This window comes from Leucopleurus acutus, assembly GCF_964270905.1.
Source record: "Leucopleurus acutus genome assembly, chromosome: 20".
Lineage (NCBI taxonomy): Eukaryota > Metazoa > Chordata > Mammalia > Artiodactyla > Delphinidae > Leucopleurus > Leucopleurus acutus.
In genome coordinates, this window is record NC_139162.1 from 14,394,163 (window position 1) to 14,419,097 (window position 24,935).

At 51.2% G+C, this 24,935-nt stretch overlaps 2 protein-coding genes across 2 annotated transcripts in view; one reads left to right on the plus strand and one right to left on the minus strand.

Annotated features, from left to right (window-relative positions):
* CHST4 (carbohydrate sulfotransferase 4) overlaps positions 1-24,935 on the plus strand; it is a gene marked incomplete at its 3' end in the record, with an annotated part of 208,677 nt that overhangs the window by 41,098 nt on the left and 142,644 nt on the right. The window lies entirely within an intron of this gene.
* Positions 10,547-13,986, minus strand: TLE7 (TLE family member 7; the record flags this gene model as incomplete). The annotated part of the gene is made up of 9 exons (XM_082862396.1): positions 10,547-10,651; positions 10,964-11,037; positions 11,599-11,752; positions 11,902-12,043; positions 12,242-12,483; positions 12,591-12,803; positions 13,299-13,357; positions 13,534-13,556; positions 13,679-13,986. 9 exons carry the CDS (start codon positions 13,984-13,986, stop codon positions 10,547-10,549), a joined length of 1,320 nt encoding a protein of 439 aa, XP_082718522.1.

Here is a 24,935-nt window from a genome sequence, read left to right on the forward strand (position 1 = left end):
ACCACACCCTGGCCCCTATTAGAGTTAGTTCCCAGTGTATACCTTAACGCAATGAACCATAAACTCCCTGGGGGCAGGAGCTGTGTCTTTTTATTTTTGTCCCCATGACACCATTCACAAAAATTAGCACACAAAACCACTAATAAACATATTTTGAGTAAAAGAATTTAGGGATTTAGTTAAAGCGAAAGTGTCTGATTCAGAGGGAGCATTTTTTTTTTTTTTTTAAATTAACAGCATGGAAGTTGCATGTATTGCCAACACAGAAGCTTATAAAACTGCCCACTTGGGCGTCCCTGGTGGCGCAGTGGTTGGGAGTCCGCCTGCCGATGCAGGGGACACGGGTTTGTGCCCGGGTCCGGGAAGATCCCACATGCCGCGGAGCGGCTGGGCCCGTGAGCCATGGCCACTGGGCCTGCACCTCCGGAGCCTGTGCTCCGCAGCGGCAGGGGCCACAGCAGTGAGAGGCCCGCGTGCTGCGAAAAAACCCAAAAAAACTCTGCCCACTCCCACAGCCCATATCACTCTGCCCCTTGCCATGCACACCTGCCCTATTTTTATTGATTCATTCATTTATTCTCTTTTCACCCACTGATGTCTGTTGACTATTCATTCAACTACTTCTTGAGCTAATGAATGAAGATGTTAATGGTCACCTGATCCGGGAGAATTTACACTTGAATACTGGAAATACCTAAGAAGTATGTGAAAAGTACAATCCTCAAGACCATTTCTAAAATTTACTGAATCAGAATCTCTGAAGGAAGGCCTGAGGGCTTCCACTTTTATTTATTTGTTTTTAACTTTTAACTTTTCCTTTTAAAGTAATTTTCAGAATTATAAAACAGTTTGAAAATAACAAAGTTCCCATAATACCCTTTACCCAGCTTCCCCAAACATTAACCCTTAGGTAACTGTCATGCAATGATCAAAACCAAGAAATTGGGCTTTCCTGGTGGTGCAGTAGTTAAGAATCTGCCTGCCAGTGCAAGGGATATGGGTTCGATCCCTGGCCCAGGAAGATCCCACATGCCGCGGAGCAACTAAGCCCATGAGCCACAACTACTGAGCCTGCGTGCCACAACTACTGAAGCCCACGTGCCTAGAGCCCGTGCTCGGCAACACAAGAAGCCACCGCAATGAGAAGCCCGCTTGCCCCAACTAGAGAAAGCCCGCGCACAGCAACAAAGACCCAAAGCAGCCAAAAATAAATAAATAAATACATTTAAAAAAAATAAAAACAGGAACGCTTTTTTCTTTCCACTAGTACTTCCATGGTTTCATTTTTTTACATTTAAATTCATGATCCACTTGAGTTTATTCTTCTATATGGTGTGAGCTGTGAATTCATTTTTATCTTTTTTGAAAAGACTACTCAGTTGTCCCAGCACCATTTATTTAAAAGTCTAGGGCTTCCCTGGTGGCGCAGTGGTTGAGAGTCCGCCTGCTGATGCAGGGGAACACTGGTTCATGCCCCGGTTCAGGGAGGATCCCACATGCCGCGGAGTGGCTGGGCCTGTGAGCCATGGCCGCTGAGCCTGCGCGTCTGGAGCCTGTGCTCCGCAATGGGAGAGGCCACAACAGCGAGAGACCCGCGTACCGCGAAAAAAAAAAAAAAGTCTATCACTGCCTCTGAGATTGGAGATCCCATCTTTGTCATATACTAAATTTCCATTTGTACTTAGGTCTATTTCTGCATGTTCTGTTCTGTTCCATTGGTCTGTCTATTCATGTGCCAAGGCCACTCTGTCCTAATTACAGATGCTTTTACAGTTTGTTTTAATGTCTGGTAGCTACCTACCACCTCCACCCCCTGACCTGCTCTTTTGTTTCAATGTTTCCCTGGATATTCTAGCAGGTTTATTTTCCATATGAACTTTAATATCAACAAACTGTGCCCCACAAAACAGCTCCAAGAAGTAAGCAGTCCACCAGAAACTTCCTGGAAGACACTCTCAACTACCAGAGCTCCTCTGGCCCAGCCACCAAAACCAGTTGAAATCTTGCTCCCAGTATCAATAATAAGCCAACCTATGGGGCCTTAAGACTCTTCCTTTTCTGGGAGCTCGGCCCGTAATGGAAGCCCTGACAACCATTCCCAGGGGTCACCTGAGCCCTCCAGTGCAGTGCCTGCCTCCTGGCTGGTTCATCGGGGCCCCATCAACAGATGCAAGAAACCCTTCTCTTCTAGAGAGCTCGATGTCACAGGTCACCTGTCATTTCCATGATTTCCATGATCACATGGAGACGAAGATGCCCGGCACACCGGGAAGACCACTGTCTTAGGGAAGACCGCTGTCTTATCTAGGAGGACCTTCTGCGCCACCCTTCCACCTATGGTTCCACTTAGACCTACTTAGAGAAAATACAATCTGTGCTCCCCCCAAGTACGAACTTCCTTTTGCCCAAGGGGTATATGCAGACAATAATCTGAGGCTTGGAGTTTAAAAAAACTGTTTGACCATTATAAAGACCACTGCCTAAACTGTTTCCACCTATAGAATCATTTACAGAATCACCTTCTTAGTTTAACTCCTACCACCTCTGTAAGTATGAGTGAATTTAATTTCTAAGTGTGATAAACTTCACACTATAAATAAATCCTTTTCTATGGATGATTAGCAAGAGTCTCTCAGTTATTCCAATGCGCAGCCGGGTTTGGGAACCGGGGGAATACAACAGACAGGACAGGGATCTGGCAGCCCCAGGGGTGCTCCTACACCCTAACAGGGTCCTTGCGAAGAGCTGAACCCGCCACACCAGGCGGTGAATAGGGAAGGCTCAGCAAGACCAGGGGAGTCCTCCAGCTGAGTGGTCAAACCATCAGCGAGGAGTACCTGTCACCACAGCTGCCTTCCCAAGCTAGGTGTATTCTGCAAACCCTAGAATGGTATCTCCCTTCAATCTTCCAGCAGCCCAGTGAGGTAAATTCAGGTATGATCACCATTTTATGGGAACAGAGAGGTTAAGACAACCAATCAAGGCAGACCTGGGGTGAACAGAGGCATCTCACTCCAGCGGCCATGCATCCTTATTTCCAAGACCTTGGATTCTAATGACATTATGAGAGGTAGAAAGCGCAGCACTAAGTCCCACTCTCTACGCTGCATGGCCATAGCCCAAGGTGAAGTTATGTGATGCTGGATCCTAGAATGGGCAGGAAGGGATTGACCCTGTCGTTTCATAAAGGAGAAACAAACCCAGAAAAGGAAGAGACTTTCTCAAGATCACAGCCAGTCAGTGTCAAAGCTGAGAACAGAGTCCAGGTCCTCTAAGCAGGAGTCTTTGCAACCACCTGCAAGGCATTCAGGCGTTTTGAGGCAAGGCAAGGCTGCCCCCTGGAGGAAATACTGGAAAACTGCAGGCATCCCTGTCCTGAGACCCTGGGCAGCTTCACTCTGCATGATGGATTTCCTGACCCTGTACCTCCCTGAGGGTTTCTCCTTCTTTACTAGTGTCCCTCTGCAGAACCCCCCAGGACTCTGTTGATGAAGTCATATCAGGGGTCTAGCATACACAAAGCAGTTTTTCCTCTCACTGCATCCTTGAAATCACTGGCTCAAGAAACACCCAGATAGAGATGGCTTTTCATGTATGAGGCACTGGGATGGGTGCGTGGGGACAGAGTCTGAGAAGATGACCCTGCCTATCCCCACTGAGGTTATGATGTGTTGGGTGTCTCAGACACAATCTGTGGTGAGCAGAGAGCTGGAATGGGACGGGGAGGACGGGGAGGACCAGACTCCAACTAAAGAATGGAGAGTGGGACTCACGGGCATCACATCTGAGTTAAGTGTGAAGAGGAAAGGATTTCAGGACTGAAGATGATGGTACAAAATTCCCAGGGAAAGAGGGAAAACAGGGCCAGGGCCTCCCCCCATGTTCCCTGGTGCCTGCCCTTCCCCTCAGCCCCTCACTGCCCAGCCACCAATGTCCGACTCCTTACAAAGAGCCCTCCCCTGCTGCACCTGCCTCTTCCACAGGTCCTCCCCTACCTGGCCTTGACCACATCTCCTGCAGTCACTCAATCCCAACCCTGAACCCTCAGATCTTCTGGTCCTTTGTAGGCCTGTCTACAGAGAAATGTCTATGGTAATCAATCAATAAGCTAAAACTAGTTCTTGTGTACCTGCTGCAGAGGATCCAGAAAATTCCAAACCAACCTCTGCCCCAAAGAAAAAGAAATCATCTCAGGGGAAGAGTAGAGGTGCAAGGAAGTGATGGAGAGGGAAACATTCTCTGCTAGTTCTGGGCAGCTGTGCAAGGGGAGCCCAGGCCGGAGGGACTTTGGGGGTGACTGACATCGGATTAGGAGGCATGGGTAGGTGGCAGGAAGGCAGCAGCAGAGGCTGGGAGGCAGGAAGGCCCTGGGTGGGTCTGCAGGTCAGCGCATGGCCTGACTCATCCGGCTGAGAGGCTAAGGGGTAGCCTTATCGGCCGAATATTTCCCCAAAGGCACTGAGGAGCCACTCAAGACTGGGACCCCTTGAAAAGTGTGTTTACAGAGATTCCTGGAACAAACCGTGTCCTTTGCTCTGCAGCTTCTCAAGGTGGCGGGGGTGGTAGGAGGGAGCTCTGGCGACACAGCTCTCACAGCCCCTGAGAACCTGTCCCTCTGGGGGAGCTGTCTGTCCTGCAGCCAGTTTCTTCCTCCAGTTCTCAGGGCAGAATTTGTACCACCCCAGGATGACCGGGAGGGGAAGCCACAAGGTCAAGGCTGGGTAGTGGCTGAGAGAGAAGAGATGCCAAGCCCTGACCCCGTGCAGTGCTCTTTGCTCACTGCACAAGCCCCTTCCAGCACTGAGTCTAGGCAGGAGGTGTCAGCGGAGAGTGGCTTGGGGGTGGGGTCCAGAACCTCCCCGAGCATGCTTCTGAAAATGGTGTTTCCAGGGGTGGCTCAGATCCTGCCTGTGGGTCACAGAGCGCTGAGTCAAGGGAGGAGACAGAACTGACATACAGGGAACAATTGACCACAGGATGCAATACTATCACTAAGTGCCCTAGGAAATCAGAACAGGAAGGGGGAATCAGTGTGAACAGCTGTCCAAGAGATGACCTGAAACCTGTGTCCAACTGAGCACCAAACCCCTGAAAGGGGCAAGTGGGGGAAAGGGGCGAGACCCACCAGATATGAAAATACATTGTTTCCCCGGTGGAAACAAGAATTCCACAAGAATTCCACAAAAAGAATAAGCTGCCCAGTCCAAGGTAGTAATCCTACCCCATAATAATCGTTGGACACATGGGAGCGGGTACTGATTCGTTTGTAGTCATCCCTTCCGGGGATCAGCAACAGAAATTCCCCCGAAGAAGTAAGGAAGGAATGCTTTCTTAGAGATGGTTATATGTTCTGCTCATCTGTCCATTCATCCATTCATCCATCCACCCTGCATTCTTATGAAAAGATCTAAAACCTTGCTCCGAGGGACTGCTGCTACTCCTCTGCCCTTCAAAATGCGACGCCCTATATGTAATAAGAAAACAAACAGAACCACAAGGTTGAATAAACGACTAAGATGGCAAGTCCAAGACAACCATAGTTTCTCCCTCCGTTTTCCAACGGAATTCACATCCAAGAGTCTTCTGGAATCTTCTCTCCCTTCTCCTACCTCACCTCTACGCCCATCCCGGACCAGCGCCTGGCAAGTTCACGCCCCCAACTGCTCTGCGCCCCTCTCTCCTCTCTCCTCCTCCTCTCCCCACCTGCCCGCGCCCCAGGGCCCTTCCCACCATTCAGGGGCACCCTTGATGCCCACCTGCAGCCGCTGTCGCCCCCTCCAGCCTTCGTCCACCCGCCGTTTGTCAGCAATACGAGTCTGAGCTCACGCACCGCGCCCTCAAGCGACGGTGGCCGTCTGGGCGGACGCCCTCGGCTCGGACAGCCGCTCGCGCCGCCTCCTCCGTGCGCTTCGCGTCCCCGCCGCCCGGCCTCGCGCCGAAGGCAGGCGCGTGCCTTCCGGGTTCCTTCGGCGCCTCGCCTGCGCCCTCGCCTGGCCCTAGCGTGTTCTGACCCGCCTCCTCCTGTTCACCCAGCAGAACCCCACCGGCCGCGCCCCTTCCCAATCCCGTCCCCCGGCACGAGCTGCTGCACGAGCCCACGTCCTCCCCGGGACCCGCTGCGCTCCCGGCAGGCGCGGCCCACCCTCCCACCGCAAGATGGCGCCTCTCGCCGAAGAGCGATCCTCCTTCCCCACGTGTCCGGGGACCTGCCGGATTTCTGCCGGGAGACGCTGACTCTTGGGAGGCGGCTTGGCCAGAGGAATGGGCTGCAGGCACTTTCCCTTTATTGATAAGGAAGACTTTTTCTATATTTGCCTTCTTGGTGCAGTGGGAAGCGCGTCAGTCTCATAATCTGAAGGTCTTGAGTTCGAGCTTCAGAGAACTCATGGCATTTTGCTGCCATTCACAGAAAATAATCTGCATTCTGGGATGGTGTTTACAGAGGCCCCGCGGGGCCCAGCATGTAAAGGGAATTCCACGTGCTGCCAGAGGACATAGGTAAATGCTTAGGTCCACACAGAGCCCATTCAACCGCAAGCCACGGCCACGAGGGACGATCATTGTCCCCTCTACCATAATAATAAGATAAAACCCCGTAAATGTGAAAACGTGCGGCATCGGCGCGACTGCGAGGAAATGGACACTGCGCTGCTCAGTGGTTCAATTCCTCTCGCAACATCCGTGAAAAATCTCGGTCTCCGAAATCACTTCCGAGCTCCTTTTTCCCCAGCTTCCTCTACTCGAAGCAAGGCCGTGTCTCCACGTTCTTTTTCGGCTGTCTCCGGAGACCGTATTCTCGCTCCAGTCCAGACCCAGCTTTCAAGACCGGCTGTCAGTGCCGGTCCCCTACGTGGCCCCGGAAAGCAAGGTGGGGCGACATTGATGAGCCGGGAATGGCCAAGCTCTAACTATAGCTTTAGCTGAATCCTTCAGTTTATGATTATTCAGTTTACAGTAGCTTCCAGTTACTTTGTGATTTAGCCTCTACTAATTATTTAGAAATATATTTCTTAATTTCCAAAATAGGGAAATTTCTAGTTTTTTTATTATTTATTTCTATCTTAATTGCATTGTCGTAGAATATATTCTGTAAGAATTAAATACTCTGAAATTTATGGCTCAGTATTTGGTCAGGTTTTGAGTTTCTTTGTTATTATTATATAATTTTATTTATACTAGATTAATATCAAATTAAACAATATACTATTAATGAGTTAATAATAAAAGTATGTCAATTATAAATATAAATAATAAAATTTATTAAACTTATATTATTATATATTATTATACTCTATTATTCCAGTATTTTTCCTCTATTAGTTTGGAAGTTGTACCTTTGTTTCATATTCTTTTAGTAATTAATCTTGAAATTACAACACTACTCCTTGATTTATCAAGACTACTATTAATTTGGAGTTTTACCTTCTTTCCAGAAAAAAAAAATTTACAGTTGTTTTACTTTATCATTTCCAGTTATTACCCTCCCAACTTACATTTGTTTCCAATTCTCTTGGGTATATATCTAGGAATCGAATTGCTGGGTCACATGGTAACTCTATGTTTAGCACTTTGAAAAGCTACCAAACTGTTTTTCAAAGTGGCTGCGATGTGTTTTACAATCCCACCAGCAAGGTATGGGGGTTCCAATTTCATCATGTCCTCAGCAACACTCGTTATTGTCTGTCCTTTTTATTCTAGCCATCCTAGCACATGTGAAGTGACATCTCACTGAGGGTTTGGTTTGCATTTCCCTCATGATGTTGAACATCCTTTCCTGTGCTTATTGCCATTTGTATACCTTCTTTTTTTTTTTTTTTTGCGGTACGCGGGCCTCTCACTGTTGTGGCCTCTCCCGTTGTGGAGCACAGGCTCCAGACGCGCAGGCTCAGCAGCCATGGCTCACGGGCCCAGCTGCTCTGCAGCATGTGGGATCTTCCCGGACCAGGGCACGAACTCGTGTGCCCTGCATTGGCAGGCGGACTCTCAACCACTGCGCCACCAGGGAAGCCCTGTATACCTTCTTTATAGAAATGTCTATTCAAATCCTCTGCCCTTTTAAAAACTGGTTTACTTGTCTTTTATTGTTGAGTTATAAGACTTCTTTACACCTTTTGGATATAAATCCCTTACCAGAAATATTTTTGCAAATGTTTTCTCCCCTTCTGCGGGCTTTCTTTTCACTTTGTTGATGGTTTCTTTCGAAGCATTCATTTTTTAAATTTTTTTATTTTTATTTTTTATTTTTTGCGGTACGCGAGCCTCTCACTGCTGTGGCCTCTCCCGTTGCGGAGCACAGGCTCAGCGGCCATGGCTCACGGGCCTAGCCGCTGCGCGGCATGTGGGATCCTCCCGGACCGGGACACGAACCCGTGTCCCCTGCATCGGCAGGCAGACTCTCAACCACTGCGCCACCAGGGAAGGCCCCGAAGCACTCATTTTTGACAAACCTTATTTTTGAAGAAATAAACATTGCAGATAGAGTTGAAGCTCCCTTTATATCCTTTTATGATCCAATTTCTCTGTCTCCATAGTTTACCACCATTGTGAATTTGATCTTTATAATTCCCTACATTTAAAAAAAAAGTGTGTAAAATACACATAACATAAAATTTATCATCTTAACCATTTTAAAGTATACAGGTCAGTGACATTAAGCACATCCACACTGTTGTGCAACCATCACCACCATCCATCTCCAGAACTTTGTTCATCTTGCAAAACTAAGACTCTGAACCCATTAATCTTCCATTTCCCCCTCCCCTCAGCTCCTTGTAACCACCATTCTACTGCCTGTCTCTGTGTATGACCTCTCTTAAGTACCTCATATGAGTGGAATACAGTATTGTCCTTTTGTGTCTGACTTATTTCACTTAGCATGTCTTCAAATTTCATCCATGTTGTAGCAAGTGTCAGAATTTCCTTCCTTTCAAAGGCTGAATAATATTCCATTATATATATTTTATATATATAACAATATCACATTTTGTTTATCCATTCATCCATCGATGGACACTTGTTATAGAGACACTGGGAGTCTATTTGTTACTATAGCCCAGTAGGATAGACCTACTGTTGGACTCTACCGTCTGTATTATATTTTTCAATGGATGCTAAATAAATATATTATTTAGAGACACGCTGGCTACAGGAGTCAGCAAACTACAGTCAGCAGACCAAATCTGGCCCACTGCTTGTTTTCATAAATAAAGTTTTATTGGCACACAGTTGCATTCACTTATCTGTTGCCTATAGCAGCTTTCATGCTACAGCAGCAGAGTTGAGTAATTGGGACGAAGACCACAGGGCAAAGCCTAAAATATTTACTATCTGGCCCTTTAAGTAAAAGTTTGCTATTTCCAGGGCTATAGTAACAAATAGGCTCCAACATGTATAACAATTCGAATACAAGTTTCTCTCCCATGAAATAACCCAAAGGGGGAAGCTTTTCTCCACGTGTGATTTGTGGACACGGGATGCTTCCATCTCATTGTTTTGCAATCCCCTCGGGCCTTCACATCGCTTGCCTGGAGCTGGTCGAAGGGGACAGAGAGCCTGGAGGGGACACCCCACTCCTTTAGCATTGGCCCAGAAAGGAGACACATTCTTCATTCATGATCCATCAGCAAGAACTAGGACCCAATAATATCTCAATGCAAAACATGGTACATTTTGTCCCTGGCTTTGTGCCTCTTCCGGTGAACTCTAAGCGACAAACGTTAGTGGACAGCTAGCTGTCTCAGCCATGCCAACACCAAGCAAAGAGGCGGGAGGATGGAAAAGACCAGAAAGCAGGCCTATATGGCTTGGTTCAGGGAGCTGGGGCTTTTTCAGCCTGGCAAAGGCCAGACAAAATATCACAACCACCAACGTGAGGAAGTTGCCCGGAAACAGAGACAGGCAGCTTTTGACCGGCACAAAATGCCAGAATTAGGATCGGGACTTTGAAAGCCTCAGATAAAGCTAGGTTTCACAAAGTAGGTAGTTAAAACGACAGCTCTTCCTGGGATATGGTTAGACCAGTGACTGGAGTCTTAACCTGCGTCAAGAGTTGGGTGTTGTTGGTCTATCAACACGCTGATACAATCTGAAAGTTTGTACATGGACATACGTTGCTTCTTGAGCTTTCTTAAGAGTCCAAGAATTCCAGAAAAGTTATAAACGAAACTAAGTCTGGTCTAAAATTCCTTCCCCAACCTGGAATTTGCTGAAAGGGGGCATAAGCAACCCATCACGATGAGTTTGTTGTTTGAAAGAACTGACCAGGTATCCAAGCCATTTTGGTTTTTGCTTTTCCATTTTATCAATTACAAAATAAAGAAATCAGTGGTAGAAAAAATAACAAAGGAAAAAATCCCTAAGTTACATAATAAAAACCTGGAGAACAGGCCAGGTGTGTGCTGGGTGGGAGGGGAATGGACAGATGACCAGCCAGGGAGGAGAAGGTGGGGCTGTGGGAGGTGTTAGAGTTGCCTGGCACCCCGAGGTCACCCTCCGAGCACGATGGTCTTCTTTGGGTCTTCACCAGCAGGACCGTGGCTTGCAAGTTTCAATACAAGAGCTGGTAAACAGTGGCACTGTTCTTGGAGCCCGTGACCAGGTACTGGTTGTCGGAAGACACATCACAACATAGGATGTCTGTAGACTCCTCTACCTGGAGGGAAAGAGAGGCCACAGAGGAATGATATGCAGGGGCCAGACTGGGGCCAGAGATGCACACTTCACGCAGGTCTGTTTCAGGGCTCCGTGTAGACCTGAGGCCCAGTCTGGAGACCGGGCCAGGTTCAGGGCTGAAGGTGGAGCCCAGGAGTTCCTAGGACCTTGAGTCCTTGTTCCCTCGATGTACTCAATGGCCCTGTTTGCCATCTCAGAGGTACTTTCCAGCACTATTTCTGGGGCCCGACCAACTGGGAGCTGGGGCTGGAAGCTCCAGCTGCCTGGGTTTGCACACGCCTCCATCCAGTACCTGAAACAATCTTTGTAGAGAAGGTGCAGCTATGCAGCGGATCGACTCATCCAGTGTGGACACAAAATAGCTCCCTGGCGAAGGAAAGACAGATGGAGGGGCCAGAGGCCAAGCCTGCCTTCCAGTCCCAGCTCTCTGCTGGGAAAGGATCACTAGACCAGGGAAAGGATCACTCCTTCTCTGCCTCAGTTTCCCCATCTATACAACTCAGAGACATGACCCAAACCATTCCCTCATCTGCCCGCTTCCTCCTGCCACTCCCGGGATTGTGGTGAGGGGCAATGAAAAACTGGACAGCCACATGGGGCTTCGAGCATCTTCCGTCTGCCGATGTCTTTGGGCTGTGGTTCCACATAGGAAGCTACCATTACAGACAGAGCCAGAAAAGGAGAGGGGGTGAGCAGAAAAAGAAGGGAGGAAGGGTAGCCAGGCTGGCAGGGGAGAAACACCGGTGACAGGAGGAAGCAGAGGCGAGGGCAGTGGGAAGGTGGCCCTGGACCTTGGCCCGGCCAGTGCTGGGGCTGGAGAGGGGGGAATTAAGAGCCTGAAATAAGGCTGGGCCCAGACTCTACAGGTGAGTAGATGCCTTGTCAGGTGACAGGGCACCCAGAGGTGTCCCCTGCCTGCTCACTCACCACAGGAGGAAAACTTGAGATTGTGGTGGTAGACATATTTCTGCAGGACAGCCTTAAACTTCTCCCTCCGGTGTGTGTGCAGGATTACGATGTCACTCATTCTCAGGCCCACTAACAGCCACTCCTCACTGGGGTCGTGGGCAATGCTGAGGATCTGTTTGGAAGGAGGTTTGGGGTCAGCGCACAAAGCTGCCAGCGCCATCATTCATGGCCACCTCTTCAAACTCGGACTCTGCTCCTGCGGGCACCAACTCCCAGTCCCCAGGGGGACTGCACTCAGCACAGCCGCAGCCGTCCGGGCACCTCATGCTGTAAATCGTGTTGCTGCAGCCTCTGGTAGTTCCTCAGGTCCCAGGAATACAGTCTGGTGTCTTCACCTCCCGTCCAGAACTTATTGCCCGTGATGTCCACACATCGGGACCCGTACATGGGGACTTCGTGCTTCCTGGTGGGGAAACAACTCAGAGGTTCATGCACTGCTTGGACCCTCAGAAGTTTCGGGCCCAGGAAGCCCCTAGATACGTAGCCCAAATGCGTTCTCCACACCGACTCACCTAGCCCTACTGCAGAGGAGAGAGTGAGGTCGGCAAAGAGGCCCAGGCTTCCCCAAGGCCTCACCGTCCAGCCCTCCCCCAGGTCATACCTGATCAAGATTTGGTTCTGCAAATCCCAAATCTCAACAAATCCTTTGAAACAAGCCAAGCAGATCTGGGCGTTGGAGGAGACAGCCAGGGAATAGCACATGGGGCCTGTGGAGGCCAGCTGTGCCCTGATGCGAGGGGTGGGCGCCAGGTCCCAGAGAGTCAGGGTCTGGGACAGACCCCCCGTGATCAGGCTTTGCTCATCGGGGGACAGCTTGCAGGTGAGGACACAGTTCTGACGGTCCTGTAGGAATGGGTGACATTCTCAAATCATCTCCTGGAAGCATGGGCTCCAAGTATTAGGACACAGGTCACATCTAGGCTCCCTGAGCCTTCTGCATGACCCCTCACCTGTAAGTTCAGCTGGGCCTGGGGGGCGTGGTCCCAGGCATGCAGGGCACTCTCATCCCACACCCTGATGTAGCCATGGCCGCACGTGTACACGTGGTGAGTAGAGCTGCTGATGGCCAGGGAGTGGACTTTCTTTCCATGGCGGAGTTTGCCAACCTTCCAGGACTTATGTGGGGTCATCTGCCTGACCACCACTTCATCTGGAACGGGAGGCTGGGGTGCCCATGAAAGGGTCACAGCCTTGACCTGCCCTCATCCATGGGGGACAGCCTTCCCTGTCCTCTGACTCGATTCCTGACCCTGCATCCAACAGCTCCTCTCTGACCCTCAGGCAGGACTGTGTCCTCAGCTGGGGTCCCCAGACCACTGACATCCTTCTGCACTAGCCCAGGATGGCTTCCCTCATAAACAGGCCACATTTTGAGACACTTCTGAGTATAAGCAATGAGAGCAGAGCCTGGCTCAGAGTCTCCTAGGATGTAGCTCTAAAAGTGACCCTGTCAGCTGAGGCCCTACACACTGGTGATGGGAGGAGGGTAGCTTGGGTCCAAAGAAGCAGGAAGTCCAGTGCACCCACCACCTATGGGAGAGAGAGTGAGGATGTGGACACACCGCATGCCCTCACCTTCTTCCTACGAGCTTCTTGTTCCAGGGGTAACAGGAAGGGAAAGATGCCATGTTTTAAAAAAAAAAAAAAAAGACACTTACAATTGCTCTGAGGAATGACAAGACTTCTTCACTGGGACGAGGTGAAGGACAAGGCTGACCTGCAGGGAGACACCAGCGGCCAACCACTCAGAGAGAGGAGGTCTGGCAGCAACAGCATCACGGGATCCAGGGAGAAGACTGCTCTCTCCACCCAGGAGCTCGTTCCAGGTCTCCCATCCAATGCCCAGCCATGGGCTACACCCTGCCTGCCCGCACCATCCCAGCTGGGACTTACCGACCTCGGATCCTGGTGGGGAGCTGTGACACACAGAGGAGAGAGGGAGGAGTCAGGGCATGAGATGGATGGAGAGCTCTGTGTCAGGATCCCTCTCCCCGAGACAGTTCGCTCCCCCCACCAGTCTTGTTCAGGTGAGACCTACCTGAGACCAGGCTCTGCTTCTTCTGATTCTGCCTCGGAGAGCTGAGTGGCCTGCAGCTCAGATCTGTCCAGGGCCTGGGGGGCCCACTGCTGTGGACTCACACAGCTCATCTCCTGATAAGCCAGGTCATGCTGCCTCGGGTAGCGTGGGAGCTGCTCGGGGGGACCACACGCTTCGCCCAGCTGGGACTGTGCATGGTGCTCGTGCTGGGAGGAAATGCCGGGGCTCTCGGGCACATTCCTCCTCTTCTCTGGTTCATCATAAATTGTGAGTATACTGAACGAGGCCTCTTCCTTCTCTTCACTCATGGTCTTTGATCGATGAAGTACCTGAACGACCAGGTTCGAGGGCTTAGAGGAATGAGCCCGTCACCCAGATCCTGGGTTTCCAATTCGTCCCGATGCCCTGTAGCAAGAGAGAGAAAAGATGCTGACACGCAGACACAATGTTCCAGGTCTACTGAGAAGGCTCAGAGAACACTCCTCTGAGGGAGAAGATTCAAAAGATTGGTCACCAACTAACCTGTGATACTACATGTTGGCAGCAATGGTGTTGAGGGTAAAATTTCACAGGCACGTTTTGAGATGTTAGTACCAGGTAAGTTATGTTTTTCCTTCTAGACACACAGATTGCATTTCCCATCCTCTAAAATCAAATTCACCCTTTAATCTGACCGTATACTTTTCAAATGAGGGCTCACCCCCAACCCCCGCCACGGGTAAAATAAACAAGAGATGGGACTTCCCTGGTGGTGTAGTGGCTAAGACTCCAAGCTCCCAATGCAGGGGGCCCAGGTTCGATCCCTGGTCAGGGAACTAGATCCCACATGCATGCCACAACTAAGAGTTCACATACCACAACTAAGGAGACCACGTGCCACAACTGCCTGCCGCAACTAAGACCCCATGCAACCAAATAAATAAATATTAAAAAAAGAAGAATGGCTAACTTTTTAAAAAATAAATTTATTTATTTTCGGCTGCGTTGGGTCTTCGTTGCTGCACGTGGGCTTTCTCTAGTTGTGGCAAGCAGGGGCTACTCTTCGTTGTGATGCACGGGCTTCTCACTGCAGCGGCTTCTCTTGTTGCAGAGCACAGCTCTAGGCACGTGGGCTTCAGTAGTTGTGGCATGTGGGCTTAGTTGCTCCATGGCATGTGGGATCTTCCCAGACCAGAGCTCGAGCCCGTGTCCCCTGCCTTGGCAGGCGGATTCTTAACCACTGTGCCACAAGGGAAGCCCCTAGAATGGCTATTAAGAAAGAAAAAGAAAAAGAAACAGGAGGGCAACAGGAAACTGCACACACATCGCGGTGTCTCTTGCCACCCTGCCCCACGTACCCCCCAGAGGGGAACGCATGGAAGAACTCAGCGGTCCTGCAAACAAGACGTTCCCTTTGGATGGGGCGAGGCTGCAGAATGATGAAGAGTCTGGCTGGTGGTGACTTAATCTTTCCCATCCTAGGGGATAATTCTGAGAACTGAATGGAGTCATGCGTGTAGAACACTCATAATTATATCAGGCCAGTGGCAAACACTCAATACATGGCAGAGAGTGCATTTACTTGGAGGCTGTGCCAGGGGCCAGAGCTTTGAGGATTTAAGGCAGACCAAATGCCTTCATTCAGGCTGCCCAATAGCTATCCCCAGAAGGCCCTGAGGAGACCCAGTGCTCCATTCTCAGGACGTATTAGCAGCTCCAGGGAGAAGACGATGTGCAAGGCTGGGGAGAGGATCCTCCAACTGGAACCAATGCCTTGAAGACCAGGCTCAATCCTTGGCTCTCAGACACCCGGGGGTACCCAGGCTGCCTGCCCTTGGCAAGACGTGAGGGCCGCTATATGGCCAGACTCCACTCCTCTTGACACTTGGAGGTCTCACTGTGTCTTTGGCCCTGAACCAAATACTTTACATAGTTGGTCCCATTTCATCCACACAACTGTGTGGGCCACATTTTACAGGTTTTAAACACTGAAGCTCTGAGCAGGTGAGCAAATAGCTAGAAAGCACGGAGAAGAGGTTCAAATTCTGCCCTGTCTGGTTCTCAGCAGTCTGCTTTCTACTTCCCCATCAGAGGGAGGAAGGCAATATCCACCACAGTGACAATGCAGTTACCCTCTGACCCAGCACTTCCACTTGCAGGAATTTATCCTAAAGGTGCCCTCAGATAAAAATCCATGTCTAAACTGAAGCATCACAGCATTGCTTACGATAGTAGATGACAAACCCAAAGTCCATAAGGAGGGCCTGGGGAGATAAGTCACAGTATATGCATGAAGTGGAATATGACACAACTGTTAAAAATAACAAGGACACTTACATCTGGACATGGAAAATCCCAAGGTCAGTTAATGGGGGAGGGGTGGATTCAATGCACATAATGCACAGATTTGCTGTAAAAAGATGGAAATTAGAACCGATCTTTGCATGTTTGTATGCACATAAGAAATTAAGAAGGGCATTGCCCTTGGGAATAGAAATGGGCAAGTAGGAAAGAGGAATGGGAGGAAGATTTGTCACTGCAGAACTTGGGATAGTTTTTGCATATCTGTGGCTATTTAAACCTAAATTAAAATCGTTGGGCCATGAGCCTTTTTCTTCAACCAAGTCCTTTCTTTGTCATCTTCCCCCAACTGACAATTTGGGGTCCTCATGATTCTTAGTTACTTGTTTAAATAATTTAGCAAATTGGCCCAGACATGCAGCAGTCTCCTTGAACTGGGACCCCGGGGCTGCCTCGGCCCCGGGGAGGGTGAAAGCGCGGAGGACACACATTCCCAGCCCAGGGTGAAGAGGATGGGCAAAGAGAGATGGGCAGCAGCCCAGGCTCACGTGTGGGTAAACCTTAAAGACAGGGAGGCCAGTTAACCAGGAGTCCATGGGTGAGGGGGACTTCATCCTAAGAATAAGACAAGGCTTTCTAGAAAGTGTACAAGGAAGAGTCAGTATCACCGATTCCCCTCTCCACTCTACCCTCAGAGCTGGGAATACAGGCAACCCTTCTTTCTCAAGCTTCAACACAAAATGCTAGGGCTGGGGTCCACCCTGCCAGCAAGACGAGCACTCACCAGTCCCCCGCAGCATGCAACTCACCTCTGAAGGCAGGTCAGACCCTGGAGATGGGAGGTCAGAACTGCGCCCAGCTAGTGCGCTGGGAAGACCTTCCTCCAGCCCCGGTCCGCCCCTCCCACACCCAGGTACTGCCCCTTCCCCTGCAGTGCTGCTACTTTACACTAATTGATAATCAAGCCCTGGGTCAGAACCTGGGTCAGGTGCAGGGCCCTGAATGGCTCATCAATTACCGGGCGTGGCCTCAGCCAGCACCCGCCGCACAGCCACTTGCGGGGCTGCCAGTTCTGATAACGCTTGAGTCCTGGGATAAGACGGGGGTACCAAGTAAATTCACAGCAGGAGGCCAGGTGGGGTGAGACATTTTTCAGGGGATGAGTCTTTGGGTTGGATTCTGGGCGCCCCACAAGAGCCAGTGTTTGTGCAAAGATGGGGAGTCGGGTTGAGCTGCACCCAAGAGCGGTTTCAAAGTCTCATCTCCAGGTGAATCCCCGTTGCTTGGGGAGGCCGGCTCAGTCATCTCTCATCTCTCACCAGTGTCTCTGAAGGGGAAGACCAGGGAAGACTTTCTTCTCTGCGGCGGCCTCATCGTGATTCTTACACTGCAGCACTCAGAACTCCCTGGAGGGCTTGTTAGAACAGAGCGCTGGGCCCACCCCCAGGGGATTCTTCTTCTGTGGGTCTGGGGTGGGGTCTGAGACTTGGTATCTCTGGCCACCTCCCCGGTGAGGGTGACACTGGGGCTGCTGGTCTGGGGACCCCATTGGAGAAGCACTCTGTCTGGTGGTCCCTTTCTGGCAGGAGAGGAAGGGGTGGTGAGGCCAGATCCTCCCCTGCTCTGCTCCCCTCATTCGCCTCCGGCGCTGGCCACCCCTCCCGCTGAACGCGCTCTTTTTCTGTTTCTCTCACTCGTCGGCTTCCTTCTTTTGAAGCACAAGTTCTGAAACGGCTGCTGCTTAGAAAGAAATCTTTTACCACCCCGGCCTCCGATCTCTAAAGCTCTCTGTCTCTCCCTTTCTCTCTCCCCCTTCCTGTACACAGCCCTTGTCCCCAAAACTGTAATGGCTGCCTAGGGCCTTCCAGACAATGCCTGTATTTAAGATCCATCCCCATCCAGGCCCAGCGTGTTCTCACTTTTCCTGTGATTATACCCTAACTTGACCCCCAATGTACTTGACTGTACATTTCCACCCTCATGCTGTTCCCTCATCCAGAAATGCTGTTCCCTGCCCATTCATGTATGAAATATGTGCTCCCATATACTCTGAGCAATGTGCCAGGTCCTGTGCACAGTGTCAGAGATCAGCCTAACACCTGGCCCAAGTCCTTGGGGAGCTTCAATCTGAGAGGAGGGATAGGGGTTGGCGGTGGTCTTGATATATATACACATAACCCCCCATCTGATACATGATCCACTTATGGAAAATTCTTTTTTGATTCCCATAGGAAACACAACAATGTGGGATACCGGCATGGATTTGATCCCCAATTTAGAAATATGAGAATTAATTTAGGGTGTCAGAAACTCGGAGAGACTTGTCCAAGATCTCACTAAACAGGTGGAAAAGCCAGGATCCAAATCCAGGCCTATATGACGTTTACAAGGAAGTCTGTGGGAAAGTGGGTTGAATCATGGAAGCTCTTTCTCTATGCTGGATATGAACCTTTTGTCAGCTGTGCAGACTGTGTATGTCTCTACCACTCTGTGGCTGGCTTTCTAACTCTTTTAATGGTGTCTTTAGATGAGCAGAAGTTCTCGATTTATTATTTTTTTTTTTAGCAAAAAAAGTTCTCAATTTTAATTCAATCCAGTTTATCTTTTCTTTTAAGGTTCGTTATTTTAGAATCCTATTTAGGAAAGATTTGCTGCCCCCAATGTCATGATGATGTGCTCTTTTATTTCTTCTAGCAGCTTCTCTATTTTACCTTTCACATCTAGATCTATGAAATTTAGGAACTTGGCACTATCTAGAAAGGGTTGCAGGGAACACAGAGGGTCCAGGACCAAGGCCTGGGCCTCTCTCAATGGGAGGCAATGGGTGCAGGGGCGAGGAGCCCGGCCCTTCTGTCAAACTGTCATGATTTGAAACCCAGGCCTGTCACTTCCAAGCAGCATGAGTTTTGACAGCTTGCCAGACTGTGCCTCAGTTTTCTCATCTATAAAATGGAGATGAGGAGGTTAGATTCCTCCTCAAGCTGTGGTCAGACCTGGAGGTTAACAGGGCTTTGATGCTGTCAGGCTTCAAGTCAATGCTCATTCAGGGTTAGCAATTCTTAGAAGACTGAGGAAGAGCAAAGAAAGAGAGAGGTGAGAGAGGTCAGTGGGAGGAACCTAGTGGTCAGCGAGGCAGCCCATGGAGAAGAGGGTCTGTAGAAGGGGCCTAGGGTCTGGAGCATAATCCAGAGCATTGTCAGGCACTGGACATGCATTTTCTGCATTATCACAGCCCACTCTCAGAGCTGACCCAGGAGGGAGGTTTACAATGAAGCAAACTAAGGCTCAGAAAGCTTAAGTAACCTGCTCAGGAGGGCACAGCAAGGAAGGGCAGGAGTTAGGGTTTGAGGCCAGGTCCTCACAACCCCACACAGCCCTCCACCAGGCTGCAGGGAGACAGAGGAGGATGACAGGAACAGGGGGCCACCTGGCTGCAGCAGCCTGGAGGGGTGCTTTCTGGGCACTCTTAGGCCAGACGCTAGATTGCTAAGAGTTGAATTAGCTGCTGATAAGAATGGAAGTCGGGGTGCAGAGAACTCAACTGAGACATTCGGACAAAAGAAAAAATGGGGCAGCCTGAGGGGTTACAGGGTCAAGGAGAACAGTGGTTCTGAAACTCAAGACGCAAGTTAAAGTAACCTGGGTGCTTTAAAAGTACCCATGCGCAGGTATCTGTGTGCCCCCCTTTCCCATTTAATTAGTAGGGATGCAGCCTGGGCATGGGGATTTTTCAGACCTCCTGCTGTGATTCCAATTCCAAAGCTAAGGTTGGAATCTCGGAAGCAGAGGGTTTTGTAGGGAAGGAAATAGGGCAGAAGGTAGAGATAAGTGGGTGGGAGATACTGCAGAGGCTGGGAACGGAGGGACAGAAGTGACAAAGGACGATTCCTGAGGTGCTGGGAATGGCTGAGGTCCAAGGCACAGAAGAGGGAATTTAAGATGGAAAGGAATTTAAAACCCAGATGTGGTAAGATAATATGGACTTACTGTCCCTTAACCATGTCTGTGGATGAAGGCGCTGGCTTGAGCCCAGGCTGTGCGTGGATGAGAGTCAGGTGCATATGGCCAAGTGGCAGGACAAAAATGTCTGAACCAGGGTGGAGGAACATCCAGGCAGAGGAAGCAGACTGGGGCCAGGTGGGCAATCAAACACATCTACGCATCTACCCACGAGCCCATCACCTTTCCCTCCAAGTGACCAGTCTGCACTGTGTTTTACTGAGATCCAGGCTGTGCTGGGCTCTGAGGATTCAAGGCTGAGCCTACAGACCTGACCTTGACCCTTGTGGGTTTCAGCCTTTGAAACTGACAGTTGAACTGGCAATTACAAATCAGAGGGGAAAGTGCCATGATGAGGGAGGGAGGGTGTGATGGGGGAGCACAGAGAAGGGGCACAGAACCCTGACGTGAAAGGTTATGGGGAGCCAGCGAGGTCTGAGACATGATGGATGGGAGGCCTTAGTGGGGGAGGGGAGGAGGAGAGCACAGGAAGATGTTCTAGGCAGAGGGAACAGCAGGTGCAAGGGTTTGCAGAAGTGTCTTTTAGCACCGGAAGAATTTTCTAAAGGCTGGAGCACAGAGGGTGTGTGTTTTAGGGGCAGGGAGGGCAGGGATGTGTGCTGTATCTAGGGAGAGCGGGTGGGAGGGCACTGAGGGGTTCTGAACTAGGGGAGACATGATCAGACTTGTGTTTTATAAGGACTCAGCCTACTCTTCAGTGTAAAGGTTGGAGGAGGGGGCAAGTCTGAGAAACCAGTTAAAAGAGAAGATGCTCAACATCAGTAATCATTAGGAAAATATAAACCAAAACCGCAATGAGGTACCACTTCACACCCACTAGGATGGATGTAACACCAACAAAACTACAAAAAATAATAAATGTTGGTAAGGATGTGGAGAAATTGGAACCCTCACACATGGCTGACAGGAATGTAAAACGGTGCAGCCACTGTGGAAAACAGTTTGGCAGCTCCTCAAAAAGTTAAACATAGAATTACAGTATGACCCAGCGATTCCACTCCTAGGTATATACCTAAAAGAACTGAAAATAGAGGCTCAGATTTTTCTACACCAATTTCACAGCAGCATTATTTACAATAGCCAACAGGTGCACAACAACCCAAGTGTCCATCAACGGATGGATGGATAAACAAGAAGTGGTATATCTATACAATGGAATGTTAGTCACCAATAAAAACAAATGGAGGACAGATATATGCTACAACATGGATGAACCTTGAAAACATTACGCTATGAAAAAAGCTAGACACAACTGCTCCATATCGTATGAGGCCATTTACATGAAGTACCCAGAACAGGCAAATCCACAGAGAGAGAAAGCAGATGAGCTGTTTCCAGGGGGTGGAAGGCAGTGGGTATGGGGAGTCACTGCTTCATGGGCATGGGGCTCCTCTTAGGGTGATAAAAAAGTTCTGAACCTAGATAGTGGTGATGGGTGCACAACACTGTGAATGTACGTACTGCCACTGGGTTGTACACTTTAAAACAGGTAAAATGGTAAATTTTACGTTATGTGTATTTTACCACAATTAAAAAACAAACAAAAACACATTGTGTCAATGAGTTGGAGGCCTTGCAAGTCCCAGTAGCATTTTTTCCTTCTTCCTCTTTATCCACCAAACCCCAGACAGTTTAGCTGGTGGTTTTCTTACCTTTGCTTTCTCAGGAGAAGAACCAATCACATGCAGGTACCCCTGCCGAGACCCTGGCCAGCTATAGTCAAATGGGCAGGGGCTTGAGCGCCCTCTGGTGGGCAATCGGAGAGCAACCCAATTCTAACTTGACCGTAAGACGTTTGTGCTCACAGCCCAGTGCACTCGATGGTTGTGCTCAGGATACTGCTCTCCCACTCCAGAATTTCTCTTTCTTCACTAGAGCCCCCGGAGAATTGACCTGGGCGCCTGTTGTGAATGAAAATGTATAAACCATATAAACACAGGCAAAAAAACACTTCTTCCCTTACTAATTCACTGACATCATCCGCTCAGAAATTATTCCCAAGCAAGTTCCGGCCTGGCCCAATGCGCTACCCCCAATGCCCTTGCGGTCCACAAGGCGAGCCGGTAAACCAGCAGCTCCAAGTAGAGAAGGCAGAGTGGTAAAGACTAGACGGAGGTGAGAGCAGAAAGCTGGCGGAGGACCCAGAGCAGGGGACCCAATGCCAACCGAGGAGACCAGGGAGGCCAGCGAAGCGTAGGTGGCCTTTGTCTGAGCTCAATCTGAAGGGGGAGGGGGAGAGTTCTCCGGGTATACGGGACACTCCTCATTGTTCCCCTGGTTCCTGCGCTTCCTCTCTCTTCCTCCCTCCCTGTCATGAGAAGCCTCCAACTCACCACTCCTTCCCAGGAGCCCTTCCCAGGAAAGCAGGGTGGCGGGTCCCACCTCCCCCATCTTGTACGGTTCTTCCTACCCAGCTCGTGCCCGCGGCCTGCCTATCGAACGCTTGCATTCTGAATCCTGCGTTCCACTTTCCATTCTGGATCGACCTCTTACCTCCCAAGGGACGTTTAAGCAAAGCCCCTGGCCTTCACTCCCAGGGCCCCGCTGGCAACTGCCCCCTCCTCGCAGCAGCTGTATATATGTGCATTTACAATATAGACCTCTAAGATTTCATGGGTGATGGGGGAGGGGAGTAGGCTGTGCTGCTTTTAAAAAAAGTTTGCAATGCGTTGTGTGCGTTCTTCTGACTGGCCTTCAGGGCACGGGGTCCCGGCCGCAGGCCGGCTCCGCGCGGTCAGGGATCCCTGCAGTCCTCCAGGGCCTCTAAGACCGTGTCCACCACCACCCACCCCCGCCACCCCGCGGATCCACAGGAGATTTTCCGCGGAGAGGTCAAACCGGCTGCCCCAGGACTCCGCGCGCGAGACTCCGCGGGATCAGAGCAGGGAGAGCCGGCCCGCGCCGAGGGGACCCGGGCAGCCTCGCGGTCGTTTTCTTCCCGCCCTGCAGTGAGCGGACCGGCCGTCAGGGGCAGCAGGGGGCCCAGGCTGGCGGCCAGTGCCTCGTAATGGCTTCTCACGCCCACAGCGCCGGCCTCAGGGCCTTGAACGCGCAGGCCCGGCCTCCCCGCTCCGTCTCACCTCGAGGCCAAAACGGGGTCCCAGGGCGAGAAGGCGTGCGCCCAAGGCCGGCGGGGAGGGAGGCGGCAGGTAGAGGCCGCCACCCGTCTGCCAGTGCCGCGCGCCTGTGGCCCAGGGCGGGGGTGGGGGGTGGAACCCAGGGCCTCGGGTCCCCGCCTGGAGCACATGGGCCCTGGGCGCCCGGGCCACGCACGGCTGACAGACGCGCCAAACCTGTGGCAGGACGATCCCTTACCGTGGCGGGCTGAGGAAACCAGCCGGAAGAGGCGCGTGCGGCTGCGCTTCCGGGAGGGCTTCTTGGAGGCTGGCTCGGGCTGAGCGTGGGTGGGATTTCAGTGGCCGGGAGGAGGTGGGGGCCACGCTTCAGGAGCACTGGAACCTCCCAGGCTCTGGCCTGCGCGTTCACGGGCTGGCGAGCGGTGGGAGGGAAAGCCAGAGCCGGAGGGACGGTCAGGCCGCGGGCAGCCCAGGAGCAGGCGCAAAACGCAGGGCCCCGCAAAGGGGGCTCAGACCAGGCGGAAGCCTCAGGAGCCACGTGAGGTGTTGGATTTGCTGAGACCACGTGGTCTGTGGTGTGAATGGGGCCCGAGAGCAGGCGGAAGGGGCTGCGGGGAGCTCGCCGAGGGGAGATGTGGCTGAGGTTCCCCCATCTCAGGTTCCCTGGGACTTGGCAAACCCCGGCCCGTGGAAGGGCGTGCAAATGTTCAACTGAATTGAATGGACTGTGTAAGGGAAGGGGTGTCCTCAGTTCCTTGTCAGGAGAAAGGATAGCATACAGGGTGGGGCTGTGGTCTGGGGAAAATGGAGACCTAAGAGGCAGAGAGGACAGAAGAGCGTCCAGGTGCCTCTCCTCAGAACTTCCAGACCCATCACCAGGAGAGGGCTGCCAGCCCAGGGAGAGCTGTGCTGAGTCTGTCGTCCCTGCACAGGACACCCAAGCCCTGTCTCCACCCACCCATGGACCCTCCCAGCTGTGTTTGGATCTCTCTTACCAGGCTTCCTGGTCCTGCTGGGGCCCCGCAGCAGCCGCATTTTCCACTGAGCCTGTTTCCCCTCCTGACCTGGACAGGGCAGGACCAGATGTTCTCTGAGGCCCCTTCCAGGGTGACAGGCCAGGGTGGGAGGGTGCCCTGTGCTGCAGGGACAGAACATGCTGACCTGGACTGAGGGAGAAACTTGCTTTAATCCTGACCCTTCCAGGCTCATGGTTCCCTTTCAGAAAAGAGGTGCCTTTGTGAGGGGAAAAGGGTATCCAGAGCCACGGCTCCTCTTTGTCCTTCCTCATAAGGCCTCCACTGAATCCAGTCAGCTCTTGGCTGGAGTAGTGAACATCAAGACTACAGGGTGTCAGGAATCCTGGGCCATGGCACCACGTGACTTCATGAGACTTTGCAGGTATCTTCCTTCTTCACTCTCGTATCCTTGGGATCTGAACAGAAGGACCTGCCGTGGACAGTAACAAAGCTACAGAGAGGGAGAAGACCCTCAGGGACCGACTGGGTGAGAAGGGTGTTGAGCCCTGGGACTAGCCCCCACCCTGCACTGAGAAAGAGCCTGAGACCCAGAGGCCAAGGTCACACAGGACATTGGTGGCAGATCTGGAACATCTGGTCCTGTCCTCAGTGGTTCTCAGCCCTCCTAGAGTCCCTGCCTTGGTCCTGCCACAGCAAACAAACTGCCAAACCCCACTGGGAGTCAGGACAGCAGGACTTCCAGTCCTCATCTTCCCTGTCACATCTGGAGACCATCTGGAGGTGATTCATGATCTAGGAAGGTTGGGGTAAGCCATGGCCTTCTGACCTCTCCTCTGGCCTGGGTAATGGACCACCTCAGCCACTGATTTGCTGTGTGACCAGGGGCAGTGCCATCCGTCTCTG